Source organism: Nyctereutes procyonoides, unplaced genomic scaffold (assembly GCF_905146905.1).
Source record: "Nyctereutes procyonoides isolate TBG_1078 unplaced genomic scaffold, NYPRO_anot_genome, whole genome shotgun sequence".
Classification (NCBI taxonomy): Eukaryota; Metazoa; Chordata; class Mammalia; order Carnivora; family Canidae; genus Nyctereutes; species Nyctereutes procyonoides.
This window is the reverse complement of record NW_026575159.1, coordinates 8,213,543-8,232,167: the sequence shown is the minus strand read 5'-3', so window position 1 is coordinate 8,232,167 and position 18,625 is coordinate 8,213,543. Positions and strand designations below refer to the sequence as shown.

The following is an 18,625-nucleotide window of genomic DNA, read 5'->3' as shown; positions in this document are numbered from 1 at the left end:
GAGATTATTTGGGAAGTTTTTCCTAATCCTTATATTCCCTAAGGCATCCATGTGAAAACTAGGTCTATCCTAAACATCCTACTTAAAAAAAGAAAAGAAAACGAATGTTATCATTTCTCATCATACTTTATAGTGAAATTATCCATAGTAAAATTAATTTATGAAAATTATGGAGAACAGAAATTACAAATTAGAAATAGAAAATTATTTCTTTTTTTTTTTTAATTTTTTTTTTAATTTTTATTTATTTATGATAGTCACAGAGAGAGAGAGAGGCAGAGACACAGGCAGAGGGAGAAGCAGGCTCCATGCACCAGGAGCCCGATGTGGGATTCGATCCCGGGTCTCCAGGATCGCGCCCTGGGCCAAAGGCAGGCGCCAAACCACTGCGCCACCCAGGGATCCCTAGAAAATTATTTCTATTCAAAAGACTATATCAAGACAAAAAAGAGCCTAGGAAAAAGAATGGAATGGATCTTAATATTTAATTGTAGGACTAAAGATAAGCTAAAAAGTTCATTTGAAGCTATCAGAAAAATGAGGATTAAAAGAACTAAAGGCTAAGACAGTTTTAAAAGTGTTAAACATGTCTGTGAACCACACCATTGGTTACTCTTCCCATATGGTGACTTTTATTATGCCAATTATAAGAATCCCTGAAGAGAATATAAAAAATCCCACATTTTTCTTATAATCCTGACATTTTACAGCACGCCATAACTGTAAGACCTGTTACGCCAAGCATTGCGAGTGCATCTGCTGGTATCTTCATAAGTGTTTTTGGATTCCTGAATTTGTTCCATTTCTGGGAGAGAAGAAAGCCCATATACAACTTTTAGAGTATTTATCCAATAATTAGTTGTGTGATTTCTCAATTATTTAATCATCCATTGTCTCAAATTAAAAACAAAAGAATTGATTCAGACCTCTGAAAATTAACAAATTGATTTTATCAAGTATGAGGTTTCTTTTCTGTTCTATTTAGTTTTCCAAGTTAAAAAAAATATACTTATGTCTCAATGTGAAATGATTGAAAAATAAGATTTCAAAAGTTTAAGGTCTAGGTTCATCTCATTAAAACTTTTAGACCTAATAGCTTCAGAATCTTCTTTTGTAAAAGTGAAATGAGCCCCTTACAAGAATGTCTTAAAGTATGCTGAATAACTATACCTATGTTCATAAGCACTAGCATGATTGCATATCTAAGGATATTTCTGTATATTTTTATTAAATTTAGTATTTTGGTTAGAGGATTTAGGGATATATATATATATATATGTATATGTGTATATAATATATATATAGGTTATGATCTTATGTATACACACACATACAACACAAGTTAGGAATCCAGAGAAATTAGATGATTTACCTTATGTACCATCTCTACATAGTGAAAAAGACATAACACCGAATAGTTGAAAAGTTTTAGTATATTACAGTCCCAATTGTATTAGCCTCTGAAACTGATTAGATCTTAAAATTATAACTGGTAGTAACAATGATAAAAAAACAACAACTAACATTTATTAAACTCTTGTGTGTTCTGATACCTGAAATTTGTTGTAGAACTTAAGCATAGTGATACAATATATAATTGTAAATTTTCTTTCAGCTAAAAATTGGACAACACATGCATTTATATTTATACATTTAATGCAAGATTAAATGCTAGCCACAAACTAGCATGGTAGCATAAATCAAAGTTTAGGACTAAAAAAATTAGAAGATATTAACCATATTACTTAGTCCTAGTAATTTTGAAAGGGATAATGCATTACATTTTAAGTAATTTCAAAATTGAATATGTATCATTTCTTACATTTGATTTAATTCTATCATTTCAAATTTGAGAATATTTTGAATCTTACATATACCTAATATGTAAGTCCCTACAAGTGAATTTATAGGTGCTTTTGAACATATTTAGTTGTACCACTGCCTTTCTCAGTAAATGGTGGTCAGTATTATTTCTCTTCTTTTAACATATTGGGAAATAAAATATTTTTCACAAAGATTCAGGAGCCACTTACTAGCACATTGTTAAATTTTCTATTATGCCTTTTTAGTGTATAATCCAGAAACATGATCTTATTATAAAAAACCTCCATCATTGTGTAAATTTATACTACAGAAACGTTTATAATGCAAAATTCTTTTCTCAGAAATTTGTATGGAGTGGTAAATCTTAAAGTTGGGTAAAGAGACACTGCAAGAATACTACCTAAGTTTTATTCTACTGTCAATATAGTTTCTTGGTCTTTCTTCTCTTCTTCTAAGGATAATGTGGAAGGAGTGACTGATTAGCCAGCCTTCATGCTAAATATGTTCTGAAGAAGTATTTTATACTGCCAGTGTAGTATGTAGAAGACAGGTGTTAAGTTTTAACGTGCTTAGGCCAGTTACATAGAACCACCATCCAAACAAAATATATCCTCTTAGCATAGTTTAATATTTTTATAATCTCTCTATTTTAAATTTGGGGATAGAATTGAATATTCCAATTCTTCCCTTCTCCCTTTGGTTCAAAAGTGGGCAACACATACATTATATACACTTTATGCAAGATTAAGGGCTAGCCACAAACTAGCATGGTAGCATAAATAAAAGTTTAGGACTTTAAAAAAATTAGAGGGTAAGAAACATATTATTTATTCCTAGTAATTTTCACCTAAAAATTCAAATTCTATACCTAAATACTTCAAGATACATGAATGAGTTACTTAGAAATGAATAAACAACTTATCTCATGTCTTTTGGGACCAGAACATAGGTCTTCCAATTCCTAGCCATGTGAGAGAAATGCCACAAAATAACACATCATTCTTTAACATTATATTGACCTGTAATAAACGTCCTAGCCAATGACTGATTATCTTTCTTAGTACCCAGTTAAATGAATCTGTCCATAGTGAGATGTGATATATTCTCTAAATCAAACAACCCCCACACATATTAGTTTTAATAATCAAAACAAAACCTAAAGGAATTATTTTATTAGTGTAATTTATTTATTAAGTGTAAAGATAAAGATAGAAGTGAAATTAATTCAAAATAAGAAGGAGGGCAGCCCTGGTGGTGCAGCGGTTTGGTGCCGCCTGCAGCCTGGGGTATGATCCTGGAGACCCGGGATGGAGTCCCACGTCGGGCTCCCTGCATGGAGCCTGCTTCTCCCTCTGCCTGTGTCTCTACCTCTCTCTCTGTGTCTCTCATGAATAAATAAATAAAATCTTTAAAAAAATAAGAAGGATTATACATCCAGTATCATGATATCAAACTCACTAGAGAAGAAAGGCATTATTATACACTTGAAAAGTTAAAATGAGGCAAAAGTAACCTCCCCATTAATAAGAATTACTTACTTTCTCAAAATAAATGATTTACTTCTCTCAAAATAATCTGATTTAATCACAGATTTAAAATGAAGCTACTGACACTTGTAAGATAAATTATTGTCAAAATAAATACTACAAATTTGGAAGATAATGATAATGAACAGAATATTGCATTTATTTTTTATTGTTGTGTTAGAATATAATCTAGGTAGAAAATGAAAGGTAACAGTAAATAATGCTATTGGTCTTCTAGTAGAATCCCAAAGAAATCTGAAATATTTTTTCCAATGAAAAAATGTTCTGCTCCTTAATACTAAACATGTCTGTTTTTTTCTTACAAAGATAATAACCGCAAAATTACAGACTGTATGTAGCAATGAAAGAGAATGAAAAATATTTTCAAAAATGCACGTATATGAGTTTTGAGTCATATAGTGAGGAGTCTATTGATTTTCAAATAAGGATCTTCAAGACAGGAGATGTCTTATGACTTTTAAGTTTTAGAAGCTCAGTGATAGTGGGAACAGTTAAAGATCATCTTTTCCAAATCTCCAACTGATAGCTGAATTCCCTCTATCCCATCTGTGTGATACGGTCAGTTTCCTAACATTAAACACTGGCACCAATATTAAATCTATTACCTTACTCTTTTTTTTAAGATTTTATTTATTTATTCATGAGAGACACACAGAGAGAGAGAGAGGCAGAGACACAGGCAGAAGGAGAAGCAGGCTCCACACAGGAAGCCTGATGTGGGACTCGATCCTTGGACCCCAGGATCACGCCTTGAACCAAAGGCAGACGCTCAATCACTGAGCCACCCAGGCGTCCCAAATCTATTACTTTCCAATCAATTTTCTCCTAGTAATACCACAGGTTCTCAGGTTACACTAATAAAGATTCTCTAATATAAAAATAAAGTCATATGACACCTGTTTCAGGCACACACACATATGTTGACATTTGAATAAAATCAAGTTATTTATCCATATATGTGTATTATATGGTTAATTTTAATAATAGGCATTGTAATTTAAATTAAATAAGTTCAAATAGATGACTTTGGCTGGTTAAGACGGATGTTACATGAGTTTTAAGAAACATCAATCACTATTTTTTGGTAAGTTTTAAAATGCATTTTAGAATTCAAATTGATTTTGGAGATAACAGAATAATAATTGATCTGAAAAATACTGCAGTGTTATTTCCCTGCAGTGGTTTAAAACTACTTTAACAAAGATTACAGAAACAAAATGTTTTTTTCTAGTGTCCAGGGGTTACAACTAAAAAAAAGGGGGGTAGATTTGTTTATTGCCATAATATATTTCTTTCTCCAGACTTTTTCCATATTACAAAATACTTCTACTAAAAAAAAAAAAGAAGAAGTCAAACCAAAAAAGCAATAAAAGTTAACAAAAATGAACAAAAACTGTTTAGCATGTGAAAAGCAGAAGAAAACAAAGAAAATATATTTGTGCATATGGCTGTCTTGCATTTAATTAAATTAAAAAGAACTATTAGAACATACATAATTTTCTGTATTCAAAATAGCTTTATACATGACACTGCTTCTACTTGAATATTCATTTTTTAAGAATTTATTTATTTATTCATAAGAAGCACAGAGAGAGAGATCGAGACAGAGACACAGGCAGAGGGAGAAGCAGGCTCCATGCAGGGAGCCCGATGTGGGACTCGATCCCAGGTCTCCAGGATCAGGCCCTAAACCGAAGGCGGCGCTAAACCACTAAGCCACCCGGGCTTCCCTGAATATTCATTCTTTTACCAATTTTTCCTTCCTGATTTACGATTTTTTTTTTAATTTTTTTTCTGATTTACGATTAATAAAGGAAATCACCCTGACAAAATACTTTAATTAAATAAGCTAATATTTTTGTACTAAAATCATAAAAATATCTTAAGTATGTGCTTATTGTTTAACATAGTCTAAAGCTTTTGTGAATTTAAATTTTATATTATATTCCATTCACTCCTTTTTCTCCTCTAAAATGGATAGTCTCCTGGCCTTCCATCTTCTACATCCCTATTACATTGCAAACATTTAAAAAGATAGAATTTTCTCCTCAATTTAAATTGAAAAAAAGATATTTAGAAAATAATGATAATAAATCTAGGTTCCCTTAGAACCAGGAAACTATTTAAAACTCTTTGGTCTGAGGTGATGCTTTATGAGCTGGGTATTGTTCCTGACTTCACTCAACCAAATAATCAAGTCTAAATGTAAAGCACCTTACATAAAACTTTATAAACATAAACACACACACACATATACACACCTGTAGCTTGCTTTCTTTTCTTTCTTTCTTTCTCTTTCTTTCTTTCTTTCTTTCTTTCTTTCTTTCTTTCTTTCCTTCTTTCTCTTTCTTCTTTCTTTTTTTTTTCTTCTTCTTCTTTTTAAATTATTTATTTATTTATTTACAAGAGACAGAGAGAGGCAGAGACAGGCAGAGGGAGAAGTAGGCTCTCTGCAAGGAGCTGGATTTAGGAGTCTATCCCAGACCCAGGATCACGCCTGAGTCGAAGGCAGACACTTAATTGCTGAGCATCCAGGTGTCCCACATATTGTTTTCAACATTATTTGTACTTCATTACACATGATAGAATTGAGGGTTTTTCTATTTGTTTGTTTGTTTGTTTTTACCTTCTGGAATTTACGTCTTCAGTTTTGGCCTTCTGGTTTAAAATTTTCCCATGTATTTTCCTTTTATCTTTATAAAGAATTCCAGATTTGTGTTACAACTACCATGAAATCATCAAGCTTGTCTGTAATAGTTGAAGTCAGATATTACAGCACAGAGGGAAAGTAGAGCTAGAATTCCTATCTATAATTCATGTTTGGATTGGGATTATCCAGAAATATACCTCAAAATATAAAATGCATATTTTATTTAGAATTTAAGGAAAGCAGGGAAATTCACAAATGGCAGAATTAAATTTAGAGCAATTGAATACTCCAGTAGAACTAAACTCTGGCTTGCCATGGGAATGGAGATGTCGAAGAGAATTATAACAGAAAGTACAACTTGAGAGAGAAGAGTAGTCATTCTTTTGCTGATAAAGAATCCCAGAGCTATCAAGAGACTGAGCTGCCATCTACTCCTAGCTTCTCATTTTAAGAGAAAAGATAGATAAAAAAGCAGATTCTTATACAAAATCACACAACTAATAATTGCTAAGAATTGGGACTCTTAAATCCAGCTCCAAAGATCATTTCCTTCTTTTTTTAAACATAGTATGTATAGATAATTCATAACTATGTATTCCAGTAAATCATCCACCCTCTCTCTAGCTTTCTACTTTTGAGGTATTATTAAGAAACAAATCACCATAAAATGTTTCAAAACCAATAAAATATCCATGACATGAACTAAGTGGGTAAAATAGCAAGTAAGAATTAGTGAAATGATCGTTTTAAACTATGTCACAAAATTCAGATTTGCTTTTTACCAAATTATGGCATAAACAAAACCTAATTTTCTAATGTAACCCCTAGCCTGTAAATCTTATAAAAATCAATATTTCTACATTGTAACTGAAGAAATTAAATATATCCCTTGTATTATTGTTCATCTTGGTTTTTTAAAAGAAAATAATTGATATTTAAATATCTCATTGCATCAGGTTGCATAACTTTTTTTTAATTAATGGAGTTTCAATTAAATAGATTTCCTTTATTTCACTTGAAGTCTTTATTGTTTATCATTCATAAAGAGTACATAACTATAGTTACTCCAATAATTTATAACTAAAAAATAATACTTTTCCTTAATTCAAAACACTCGAAAAAATGTTTTTAAAATATTCCAGTTACTTCAGTTCATTTATATTTATCTATTAGGTAAATCCAGTCATATCTATCTTAATACAGTGCACAATGAAATATACCAGCTTCTTATGATATTGGCTTTCAATATTGTATCATCAAAAACATAGCAAGATATTTTAGATAAAGTCCTGATAGTTGTAATTCACTTTTATAAATTTTGTAGGCTGTAAACTGACATCAATCATAATGTCAAAAGCAATGACTTTGAAAGGAAATCATTATTGGCAGAAATACTAAAATGTATTTTAAGTTTTTCCAATAGCATTTTCTTAAGTGTGTCCTCATGTTCACTTAGGCTAAATAACCTAAAAAAAAAATCCGTTTAGGAACATAGTTCATTAAATTCTTTCCACTTTTTAAATTTCTTGGTACTTTTATTTTTCTAGTTTATTTTTTTCATTAAATTTGATGAATTCAAGTTATATAAAGTGTTAGTATTTTGCTCTCATATAAAAACTCGCATAATATTTAAAAACATATCCACACATATATGCAGGATTCTCCTGACAGAACCCTTAATATCTTTCACAACTGCTTGGTATTTTACTACTTAGTGATTATATTGCTATATTTTCTTTTTTATTTTCTTCTGGGTACCCTACATCAGGCTTAAGAAAGCAGTTTCTGTAACTTGCATAATTCAATGCTAACAAAATTTGTTAACTTGAATTTTATTTTAAAATTGTATATCCTGATACATGTTTTTGTTTGTTTTCTTAACTAGTGAAAAAGGCCATAGATTTTAAATCTAGAGGATTTAAATTGTTTCCAGGGAAAGACAACAGCAACAAGTTTTCTATCTGTGAGTGTACTCCTTTTTTGTTACTTTCTCTAGTGCAAGAGTGAAGTTTGTGGTGTCTGTGTTGTTTGTGTGTGTTTTATAAAAATGTTTGTGTATTTACCAAATTAACTGCATTAATATCTATATAACATGCATGATTATTATTCAATATTTTCTTGTATTTAAATGTGTATTGAGTTAATGGATAATGTGGTAAACCCCCAAGCTGAGGCTGTTTCAGATGTAAAAATACTCTTTGAGCTAGTATGTTGGATAGCATTCTAGTTTTGTAATTCTAGGATGTGAGATTTAAAAAAAAATGTGAGTAAAATTGGTGATTTCTTATAGGAATTTTTGTTCAACATAAATATTTTTTAGGGAAAGAATTCTTTTTATAGCAATTTTTCATTTAAGAAAAATATATGTATTCTCAATTTGAATGAACTTACTCATACCCTTTAAGTCAAGTTTTTTGTACATTAATTAATTAACTATAGAATTAATTTTTGTTTTCTCTTGAAAATCACAAAATAGCTTGAAATACATGTATTTATGTGCTGATCAGTACACAATTTTGCTTAAGATTCAGGGATTTGTAGATTGCTGAGGTTCATCCTTGAATCTCATATTAAGAATCACTGAATTACAGTATTCATATTTATTGTGGTAAACAAACATAAAATTTTTAGGCAAGCTATGCATTTTTGTATTTATGTTATAAATCAATAGCAGATTGTAGAAATTTTCTACCTGTCATTCATATATATATGTATGTATATGTATATATATGAAATATACATACATAATAAAATACATTTTATATATGTTTTATATATATATAAAAGAAATTTGGAAAGAAGCCACTCATGACAGAACATTTGACTTTCTAAAATGACATTGATTGTAAATAAGTTTAAGTATTATAAATAACATATTTTAACAGAAATATATTTTGAGCATTATTATTTTTATTCAATTCCAAATAATCTGATGAAATGAGTTTATAGGTATTTCTTTAACAAATATTATTTGTTATGGTTATATCAGAAAATATTTTATCTTCGTATCTATTGACTTGTATATATAGTAGTAAATGTCAGAAATTGAACAATTAAATCAATTATCAAAAAACACCAGGGCCTATATGTTATCTAACATTTTAAAGTATCATAATTTTAAAATGTGATTTTACATTTTGTTAGATCCGAGAATACTAAGCCAAAAATAACAGATATCAGTAGTAAATCATTGATCAAATTAGATTGCCTTGTACAACACTAAACAGTTCATTTCAAAGTATTTAGCTATATAAGTATGATTTCTTGTTATTTTGAGGGGTTAAAACATATCCATGTTTAAAAGAAATAGTGTTATGGTAATATTTTCATAAATAAATCATTTGCTATATTTTGGAAAGATATTCTTCCTATAAAAGAAAATATAAAGAGAAAAAAATTGTCAAATGAATATCCTGACATATCAAATTTTATCATGTCAATATGAAAAAGAAGTTATATCTTCGCAGGCTTGAATATTAGGTTTACTACCTTTTTTCTAATATTTTTTCTGGCCAATATATTTATTTTGGAACTCTAAATAGAATTATAAACTATACTGTTTTCACCCTTGCCTCATTTTGGCTATACAGATGTTATTTTATATGCTGCATGCTTTGAGTTTTCAGATGCCCTGGAAAATTCAGGCTATACTAAAAAAGCTAAGATTTATCAAAGCATTAGAATGTATGTAACTCTTTATATTTGATATATTGCCTTAGTGTACAGTTATTATTTTTATTGTTCTTGTACAGGGGTTATGATTTTACAAAAAAGGAATTTAGACATGATAGTGTATCGGGTAGGCAAAAAAACTAATTCTTTTAAAAATATTTTATAAAGAATATTTGGGTTAAAACTGTCAGAAGAAAAGTTAATGAGGCAAAAAATAGTTAAACATGAAGCAAAAATGTTAACTTATTTCATAATTTTATTTATTTATTTATTTATTTATTTATTTATTTATTTATTTATTTTTATTTAATTGATGTTTGATTTACCAACATATAGTATGACACCCAGTGCTTATCCAGTCAAGTGCCTTCCTCAGTGCACTGTCACCCAGTCACCCCATCCCCCCCACCTACCCTTCATAATTTTAAAAACATAATTTCTATTTAACCATTTGCATTTTACCATTACAATTTATGTAATAGATAAAATATATTCTTGTACTTCTTTATTTTTAATATAAACAATCACAAATAAAACAAATTATGTATTGCCAATTTCTTATACTCACAAAATAACAAATCAGCGTGATATTAAATTTCACTCACTACATTTTTTTCAGAAGATTTTTATTTATTTACTCATGAGAGACACAGAGAGAGAGAGGGAGAGACACAGGCAGAGGGAGAGGCAGGCTCCATGCAGGGAGCCTGATGTGGGACTCGATCCCGCGTCTCCAGGATCATGCTCTGGGCCGAAGGCAGGCACTAAACCGCCGAGCCACCCAGGGATCCCTCAAATATTTTATAATTAATTTCAAAACTTCATTCTTTGTGGTTGTTTATAGAAAATAATTATATATATATTTTAATTTTTATCATTATTACTTATCTATTAACAAGTAAACATTCAGGTCTTCATCTCTCTGACATCATTTACTCAACAAAGGGCCAAATAATTTAGAAGGATATAATTTTACCTTATATAAACCTTTCAAATGGGAAAAAAATGCCTGTGTTTTTTGAAAAACACAGTTAATTCTGTTACAGGAACTGCCAGAAGTGAGCATAAGCGAGGGGGACATGAACTATACACGTTGCCAATATGTCTTCCCACAGTAGCACTTCTAAAGTTTAACTAGGAAGCAAATTAATAAGAGATTCAGGAAAAGCGGCAGCAGTGTTCATGGGGAGCAGTTGGTCGTTTAAATGTTACTTTAGTCTTTTTCTAGCTTTAATACCTGACCTGTAAAGGCCTCTATCCATCCCTTGTTGTTTTTCATTAAAAAGTGTAGATTTGTCAATAAACGGGAAAAATATTTTTTTGAGTTTTAAAAATAAAAGCTTTTTTTAATTTTAAAATGTTGAACTTAGAAAACTGTGATCTTACCAACTTTTCTACTAGGGTCTTCTAGAATATTAAGGTGGATTTATGAAGAAACTATGAGCTTCACATAATGTATTTTTAAATTTTATTTTATCTTCAAATCCATACTCTCATTCATTTCATGTTATTCATTTATTCTACAATTCTATTTGAGCTACTTCTTCAACATTAAGAAGGTAAAATAGTGAATAAAATATAGTTTCAGCTGGCAAGGATCCAACATTTTATTGAGAAGCTCAATTAAGAGGCAATTCTTTATAGGATATATGGTATAAAATAGCACTCTGTCAACATCCATGGTGTATGAGCTCAGAACAAGATCCAAAACACTGTATTTCATAAGACGGAATAAAAATGTTAAATCTGAGTCTAAGAAAGGTGACAATGTACCCAGCTGGGTGAGGTAATATGGAGGTGACTTTTATCCAGAATCTACTTGCTTTTATTTTTAATTAATTTGTTTTTTTTTTTTTAATTCTGTAAAATGTACCCTCCCCTCCCCTCTTTTATCAACTCCTTTGTGGAGCAAAGAACTCATGTTGCATTAGTGAAAATAATGGGCATAATAAACATCCTTAAAGATCAGAGCAAAAAGAGTATTCCCTATAGTGATGCTCTTTTCAAGAAGCAGCACCCTGTCCATGTAATTAAACTCTTAAAGAATACTCATGTTCTTACCCCTCAGCAAATTACTATTCAGTTTTTAAAAAGTGAAAGTGTTAAATCAGTCCAATTGCTTAAATGGCATTATGTAGTGAAAGCAACTATTGAATGAATACTACTAACTTCATTTAAAATTCTTGGTATCGCTTGCTATGACCAGTTTTAAATATTTTCATATTTCAGAGAAATAAGATATTATGCACTTTGTTCTTTATTTTTTAATTTTAAATGTGTTTAAAGAATATTAAATACATGTATCATGCAGAAGCTTTCCCCTTATCTGTACATTTTAAATTGGAAAGTCTTTCCCCTATTGCAGATATCCAAAAATAGTGGTTTAAAGGACACTTCCAAATTGACAAAAAATAATTTGACAATTAAAATCATAAGGAATATATGATAAAAACTATGGATATGCTCTGCATTTTAAGATAAAACATTTGGTAAAGAAGTGTTGAATTTTAATTTGTGATGTCATTTTGGTTTGCTGAGCTGTCTGGACAGGATGGAGGGATTAGCATTTAAAAGTAGAATTTTTTGAATCAACTGGCCAAGGTTTAAACCTAGACTAAGACATTAACAGTATGACTTTGAAAACATTTTTAACCTCTTCATGCCTTAGTTTCCTCATGTACAGGAAGTATCTAATAATAGTAGCTCCCTTTAGATTTTTATGAAGTTGAAATGTGTAAAGGATATAGAATAGTTCCAGACACATAGTTCCATGTTAAGCATTAGCTATTGTTAAAATTCATGTTAACCACAGGGTTACTGCTTGAGGTAATAATGATGATACAATGGAAGAAAATGAATTTTTTATTATTTTTATTTTCTAATGTATTCACAGATCAGTTTTACATTAACCTGTAATCTGTGTTGTAGATTGTAAAATAATATGCTAGGTAAGCTCAGGTCATGCCACTTCTTTATCTCCACTCCATGTCAAAAAAACACATTTAGGTAACATAAACCTTGACATTTTCAAAAGCCATTTAAAGATAGGAAATAGAGTGTTTCCCATAGACAGTACTTGATTCATTGAAAACTACATCCAAGGGTATTGTTGTTAATTAAACGACTATGGCATAGTCACTGAGAAGTTATTAACTCATATCTAGGCATTATGGATATATTAAAATAATTATGTTTTCCCTAATCTTTATAAAGTATATAGCCTCTTTGGATATGTGACCAAGGAATGTGAAACTACTAATTTATGATATTATAAGAATTTTAAAACTAAATATAAAATTTCTCATGTTATGTAACGTGACATATTAGAATTATCTGGAAAAGTTAGAGATTGTGTTTTGCAAAAAGTGGGACTTGAACTGAATCTTTAAAATTAGAATTTTAATAGCTAAGTAGGAAAAAAAGGAAAACTTAGAGATATGAAGAAAGTACAAATAAGGCAGAGGTGAGCATGGCTGGCTGGTAAAACTACAGAACAATGAAGAACCACTGAGCTTGAGTTATGGACTAGTGGGAAGTACAACTGATATGGTAGAAATCTGGAATCATAGTATATTTTTACATTAATCAAAACTGTGTTTGATAAAATTTAACCTTCCTTTTAGTATTCAAGATGGTTTGGAGATAAATAATAATGGAGTGTATAAAAGCATCAGTGATTACATTGGATCTGAGCATGCACATGAGATAACAGTAGGGATTTCGGTGGGATTATCTAGTAGTAGATCATTGAAGGGGCAGGAATAGAGCTTGGAAAAAAATGATAAAACAGTATATTGGAACTTATTAGCAAAGAGGTAATTTCTTCAAGCCATGAGGGTAATATAAAATCGAGACAACTGTGGGTCACTGCCTTTGAATTTGTCCACTATAAAGTAAGAGAGTAGTCAAAAGCAAAGAGAAGGATACAAAACAAAACAAAACCAACAACCCCAGAAAGTTAAAGAAGAATGAAATAGCAAGTCATCAGCCAAGAGTAAACTATCATATATTTTGCAGGGATTGGTGAATATGTAATAAAGTTGTCAATGAGAATATTGGTTAGGGATATTTAAGAAAGTGATTTTTATAGAATGAAAGGAATAAATATAAAATTTCATATCTGATTGAAAATATGACAATTTTCCAAGAACTGTGACTGTGGGGCATTATCTGATAGTTATCTTGTTATCCAATAAATCAATTTGAACATATTGATCAACCTGAACTAAACAATGCAGAGATCCAGCAGTTCTCAACATTGACTTTATATTAGAATCACCTTAAGAATTCCTGAAAAAAAATGCTTGCTTTGGAGCACATATACTAAAATTGGAATGATACTGAAAAGATTAGCATGGCCCCTGTGCAAGGATGACACGCAAATTCGTGAAGAGTTCCTGAAAAACAAAATAAGCAAAAAACTGATACCCAGGGTCCTGGCCTAGACTAATTGTGTCAGAATATCTAGAGATGGAAATGTATCTTCATTCTTTAATGAAAGTTCCATCAGTGACTCAGATTCACAGTGTAGGCTGAGAAACATTACAAGGTTTAGATTTCTTTTCTCTGTGGAATCTCCACTCAGATACTATTCTTTTCTCAAAAAGCAGATAAGTTGATGAAGCAAAATAGCAATTATTCTTTAGTTCATTAAAAGATTGAATTTATGAAATAATATCACTCACATATCAGAACTATCAGGTTTAAAAAGCTTTCTATTAAGATATCTGTCTTGGGGATTTAGTTACTCACTGTGATCACATTCATTGAAAATATTAATATCTTTCATTAATTGAGTGTTCTGAAGAAACTGCTGAAAATGTGTATAATGGCTAGTAAAACATAATCATGTATATTGCTAGAGGGGAAAGCCATTGCTTTGGTTTTCAGCATTATATCATAATTCAGTGACATGTTTAAAAATTAGAACCATAGTTTTACTTAACATTGGCAGAGCATATACTGCTTTATTGTATGCCAAATAAGAAGTGCTAATAATCTTAAACCTTTCCCATAGGGTCTTATTTTTCTTTGGAACTTTAAAAATAATAGGCACCCAAATGACACTGTCATAGCTGATAGTGACTTCTTTACTGCCAATAATTAATGGAAACTCTGGCACTGATACCCTGGGAATGAATTTCCAGAGATTTCACAATTTGGTAGTAATTAAAATAAAGTGTTAGCTGTTAATTTGTTAATATTCAGAATAGCATCTCATTGAGGATGAACATCAAACTTACAGGTCCACTAATAGAAAAAAGTGCTTTCTCTTTATTACTGGGCTATAAAAATATATTTAATCTTTCTACATCTAAACTATAGTGATTATAAAAAATGAGAATATATTCTATGTAAATTATTCAATTGACATTTTTCTTGATTTTCTAACCATGTTTTGATTCTTTCTTTTTTTTTTCTGTTGTTACAGTAAATGAGGGAGGTATTAAAACAGCTTCCAATTTATGCCCAGATCCAGGAGAACCAGAAAATGGGAAGAGAGTTGGATCAGATTTTAGGTAACATTTTGTATTATTTATCTCATTACTTTGTCAATGTTTACTTTAATTTAAAAATTTAAAAATAACTATTAATATGAAAATAAAGACGAAGTCATTTAAAACAATGGCAGCTAGATTTTATTTATTTGTTACTATTAATATTTCAGTGCTTTGAAGTGTTTAAATAACATATCTACTTTATTACAATACTTTTCTGGAATTTAAACAATTAATTTCTTGTCATATCTTAAGTGAAAAATCATGGTCTTTGGATTTGAAAGACATGACTTAGAATTCAAATTCTGCTTAATAGTTGTCTGATCTTCAATAAGTAACTGAATCCTCTCTGCCTGAGTTTCCTGTTCTGTAATGTAAATCAAATTTAGCACATATAATGGTGAGTTTCAAATGAGGTACTGCCTGTGAAACCTTCCTGCAAATATTCTATAAACATTTTATAAGTATTTTTCAGAAGTACATAACTGAGTATGTTGTATCTTCATCTTAAAATTAGCTTTTATTTTATTAATTCAAAATTAAGTTTACTAACAACCAAGAAATGCACATAGTATATGTGGTAGGCAGTAGTTTGCATAATAATAATATTTAAAGCCTTGAAATTTTAGTAGACTTCTATAGTCTACTAAAATTTTAGTACCATTCTATAAATAAATGATACCAAGACTCTTATAAAATATTAAAGTTTAACATTCAAAACTCCTTGCTTTAAAAAAAAAACTCCTTGCTTTTAGAAAGTGTCCATGATACATAAATGTTTAATAAAATTATTGATAATGATTATACTTACACTTAACACACATTTACTATTTTTACTTCTTTATATAAAATTATTTCTATAAAAGACTAAATATCCCTGTGCATGGGGGAAATAGCTCTTAGAACAGTGACCTATGGATATTTTGTCCCCATGGATCGTTCAAGAGAACTTAAAGTTACACTTTGCTACACAGGGGAGGAAGAAAAAATAGTATAATTTCAACATAAATATAACTGGAATTTTCCACAAAATTACATAACTTTATTTAACCAGCCCCATAATTAATATACATGATAATATTTGAAGAAAAACACTAGAAATTTAAAAGACCAGAGATCTAGTCAAACTCTGATCCTAATTAATTGACTTCATTAAAAATCAACTAAAGCTTTCAGCCTCAATAATTAGAAGTAATATTTTGTAGACTACAAAGTGATAAGCAATTTACCATGTGTTTTTTAAATGTCTTTTTCATTTATTATAAAATCTTACATTTTATAATATTCTTATTCTTTTATCCCCACTTTACAAATGAGAAAAATAAAGCTGTTTTTACCCAGGTAATGATTTGATGGAACTGAAATTTGTATTTATTACTTCCTGATTCCAAAATCTGAACATTTAATCACTATATTACATTATGTTTGATGTCGAGCAAACTTCATTTAAATCCCATTCTTGCCGTAAACTACTTGTCTTCTCCAAGACTTTATTTCCTAAGATCTAAAAATGAGAATAATACTTATTTCATAGGGTTAAGGAAATTACATGAAATGATGTATGCATGTAGTAATTATATAGCTTGAGACAAAAGAAGTATATAGTTGGATTTAGTGCCGTGTGCAACCGGGGTGTGATCCTGGAGACCCGGGATCGAGTCCCACATCGGGCTCCCTGCATGGAGCCTGCTTCTCCCTCTGCCTGTGTCTCTGCCTCTCTTTTGCTCTCTCTGAATAAATAAATAAATCAATCTTTTTTTTTTAAAAAAGAAGTATATAGTAAATGCTAGTGGCTATTACAGTATTATATATTTACAGAATAATTATTATTAGCATGAATTTTTGGTCCCACTTTTTTTTAAGATTTTATTTATTTATTTGTGAGAGACACAGAGAGAGGGACAGTCAGAGACCCAGGCAGAGGGAGAAACAGACTCCATGCTGGGAGCCTGATGTGGAACTTGATCCTGGGATTCCAGGATCATGCCCTGGGCTGAAGGCAGGTGCTAAATCACTGAGCCACCCAGGAATCCCCATGGTCCCACTTTTTACAGAAATATATGGCTTTATTGGAAATAGACAATATAGGGATCCCTGGGTGGCGCAGCGGTTTGGCGCCTGCCTTTGGCCCAGGGCGCGATCCTGGAGACCCGGGATCGAATCCCACGTCGGGCTCCCGGTGCATGGGGCCTGCTTCTCCCTCTGCCTGTGTCTCTGCCTCTCTCTCTCTCTCTGTGACTATCATAAATAAATAAATAAATATTAAAAAAAAAAAAAAACAAAAAGGAAATAGACAATATAATAAGTTAAATTGCCTTCAGATGTAGTGGATTCCATTTATAAGATTATTTTGTAATCATATTTCAATCATCATGACACATGTTAGGCATGAAGTGCTCACAGTCAGGGGAGCCCGGATGGCTTAGTCGGTTAAGCATCCAACTCTTAATTTAGGCTCAGGTCATGATCTCAGGGTCAGTTCCATGTCAGGCTCCACACTCAGTGGGCAGTCTGCTTGAGATTCTCTCTTCCTCTGCCCCTCCCTATCCCCTTTCCCTCTCTCTCTCTCTCTCTCTTTCAAATAAATAAATCTTTCTTAAAAAAAGAAGCTCACAAACTAAAATATAATATATTCATTATAAGTTAAGAATATACATTGTGTGAAATGTTACAGATGCACAGAGGAAGTAAGGCATTTTGGGAGGCTAGGAGATAAGGGTGATAGGAAGTTAACATTGAGCTAGATCTTAGAGGATGATTAGAATGTGATATAGAAAGGAGAAATATCCAGTGAACATTTATGTATTCATTATCTGCATACATTATTTGCCTATTATATACCTGGTCCTATACTAGGAACAGATAAAACACACAAAAGCAGACATAGTACATGCCTTCCATAGTTCTTGGAATTTAATGGCAGAAAAGACAATAAACAGTTAAGTGGTACATGCAGTTGTAATAAAATTTTAGAACAGTTCTGTGAAATAAAAATATAATAATAATAATAGCTTCCGTAAGAGAGAATTAAAATGTCAGGATGGGAACCCACCCATGTTAAGAAGGCCCCACTCTCATTGATACCGTAATTTTATGCATCCAGACTACAAGGAATGAAGAGCCCCACATTGAGGAAGAGCTTGATGAGCTATTCCAGGAAAATAAAGATCAGTGTGTCTAAATTAATGTAGGGATGCCTGAGGGGCTCAGTGGTTGAGTGTCTGCCTTCGATCAGGGTGTGATCCTGGAGTCCTGGGATTGAGTACCACATTGGGCTCCCTTCATGGAGCCTGTTTCTCCCTCTGCCTATGTCTCTGCCTCTCTCTGTGTATCTCTCATGAATAAATAAATAAATAAAATCTTTTAAAAAATTATACAATGCAAGTGGGAAGAAGTATAGCATGAAGTTGAGGAGATAAGGAAAAATCAGATCT

At 31.0% G+C, this 18,625-nt stretch overlaps 1 protein-coding gene and 1 non-coding gene across 4 annotated transcripts in view; both read left to right on the top strand.

Annotated features, from left to right (window-relative positions):
* CSMD3 (CUB and Sushi multiple domains 3) overlaps window positions 1–18,625 on the top strand; it is a 1,184,516-nt gene that overhangs the window by 485,326 nt on the left and 680,565 nt on the right. For 2 of the 3 annotated variants that reach the window (XM_055314111.1, XM_055314109.1), the window contains 2 exons: window positions 7,907–7,984; window positions 15,125–15,212. In XM_055314111.1, coding sequence (XP_055170086.1) covers window positions 7,907–7,984; window positions 15,125–15,212 — 166 coding nt within the window. The remainder of the gene's footprint in view (window positions 1–7,906; window positions 7,985–15,124; window positions 15,213–18,625) is intronic. The other variant, XM_055314112.1, reaches the window with a different exon arrangement.
* Window positions 13,994–14,099, top strand: LOC129502683 (U6 spliceosomal RNA). Its single transcript, XR_008663007.1, has one exon. It is a non-coding gene; the product is annotated as a U6 spliceosomal RNA (small nuclear RNA).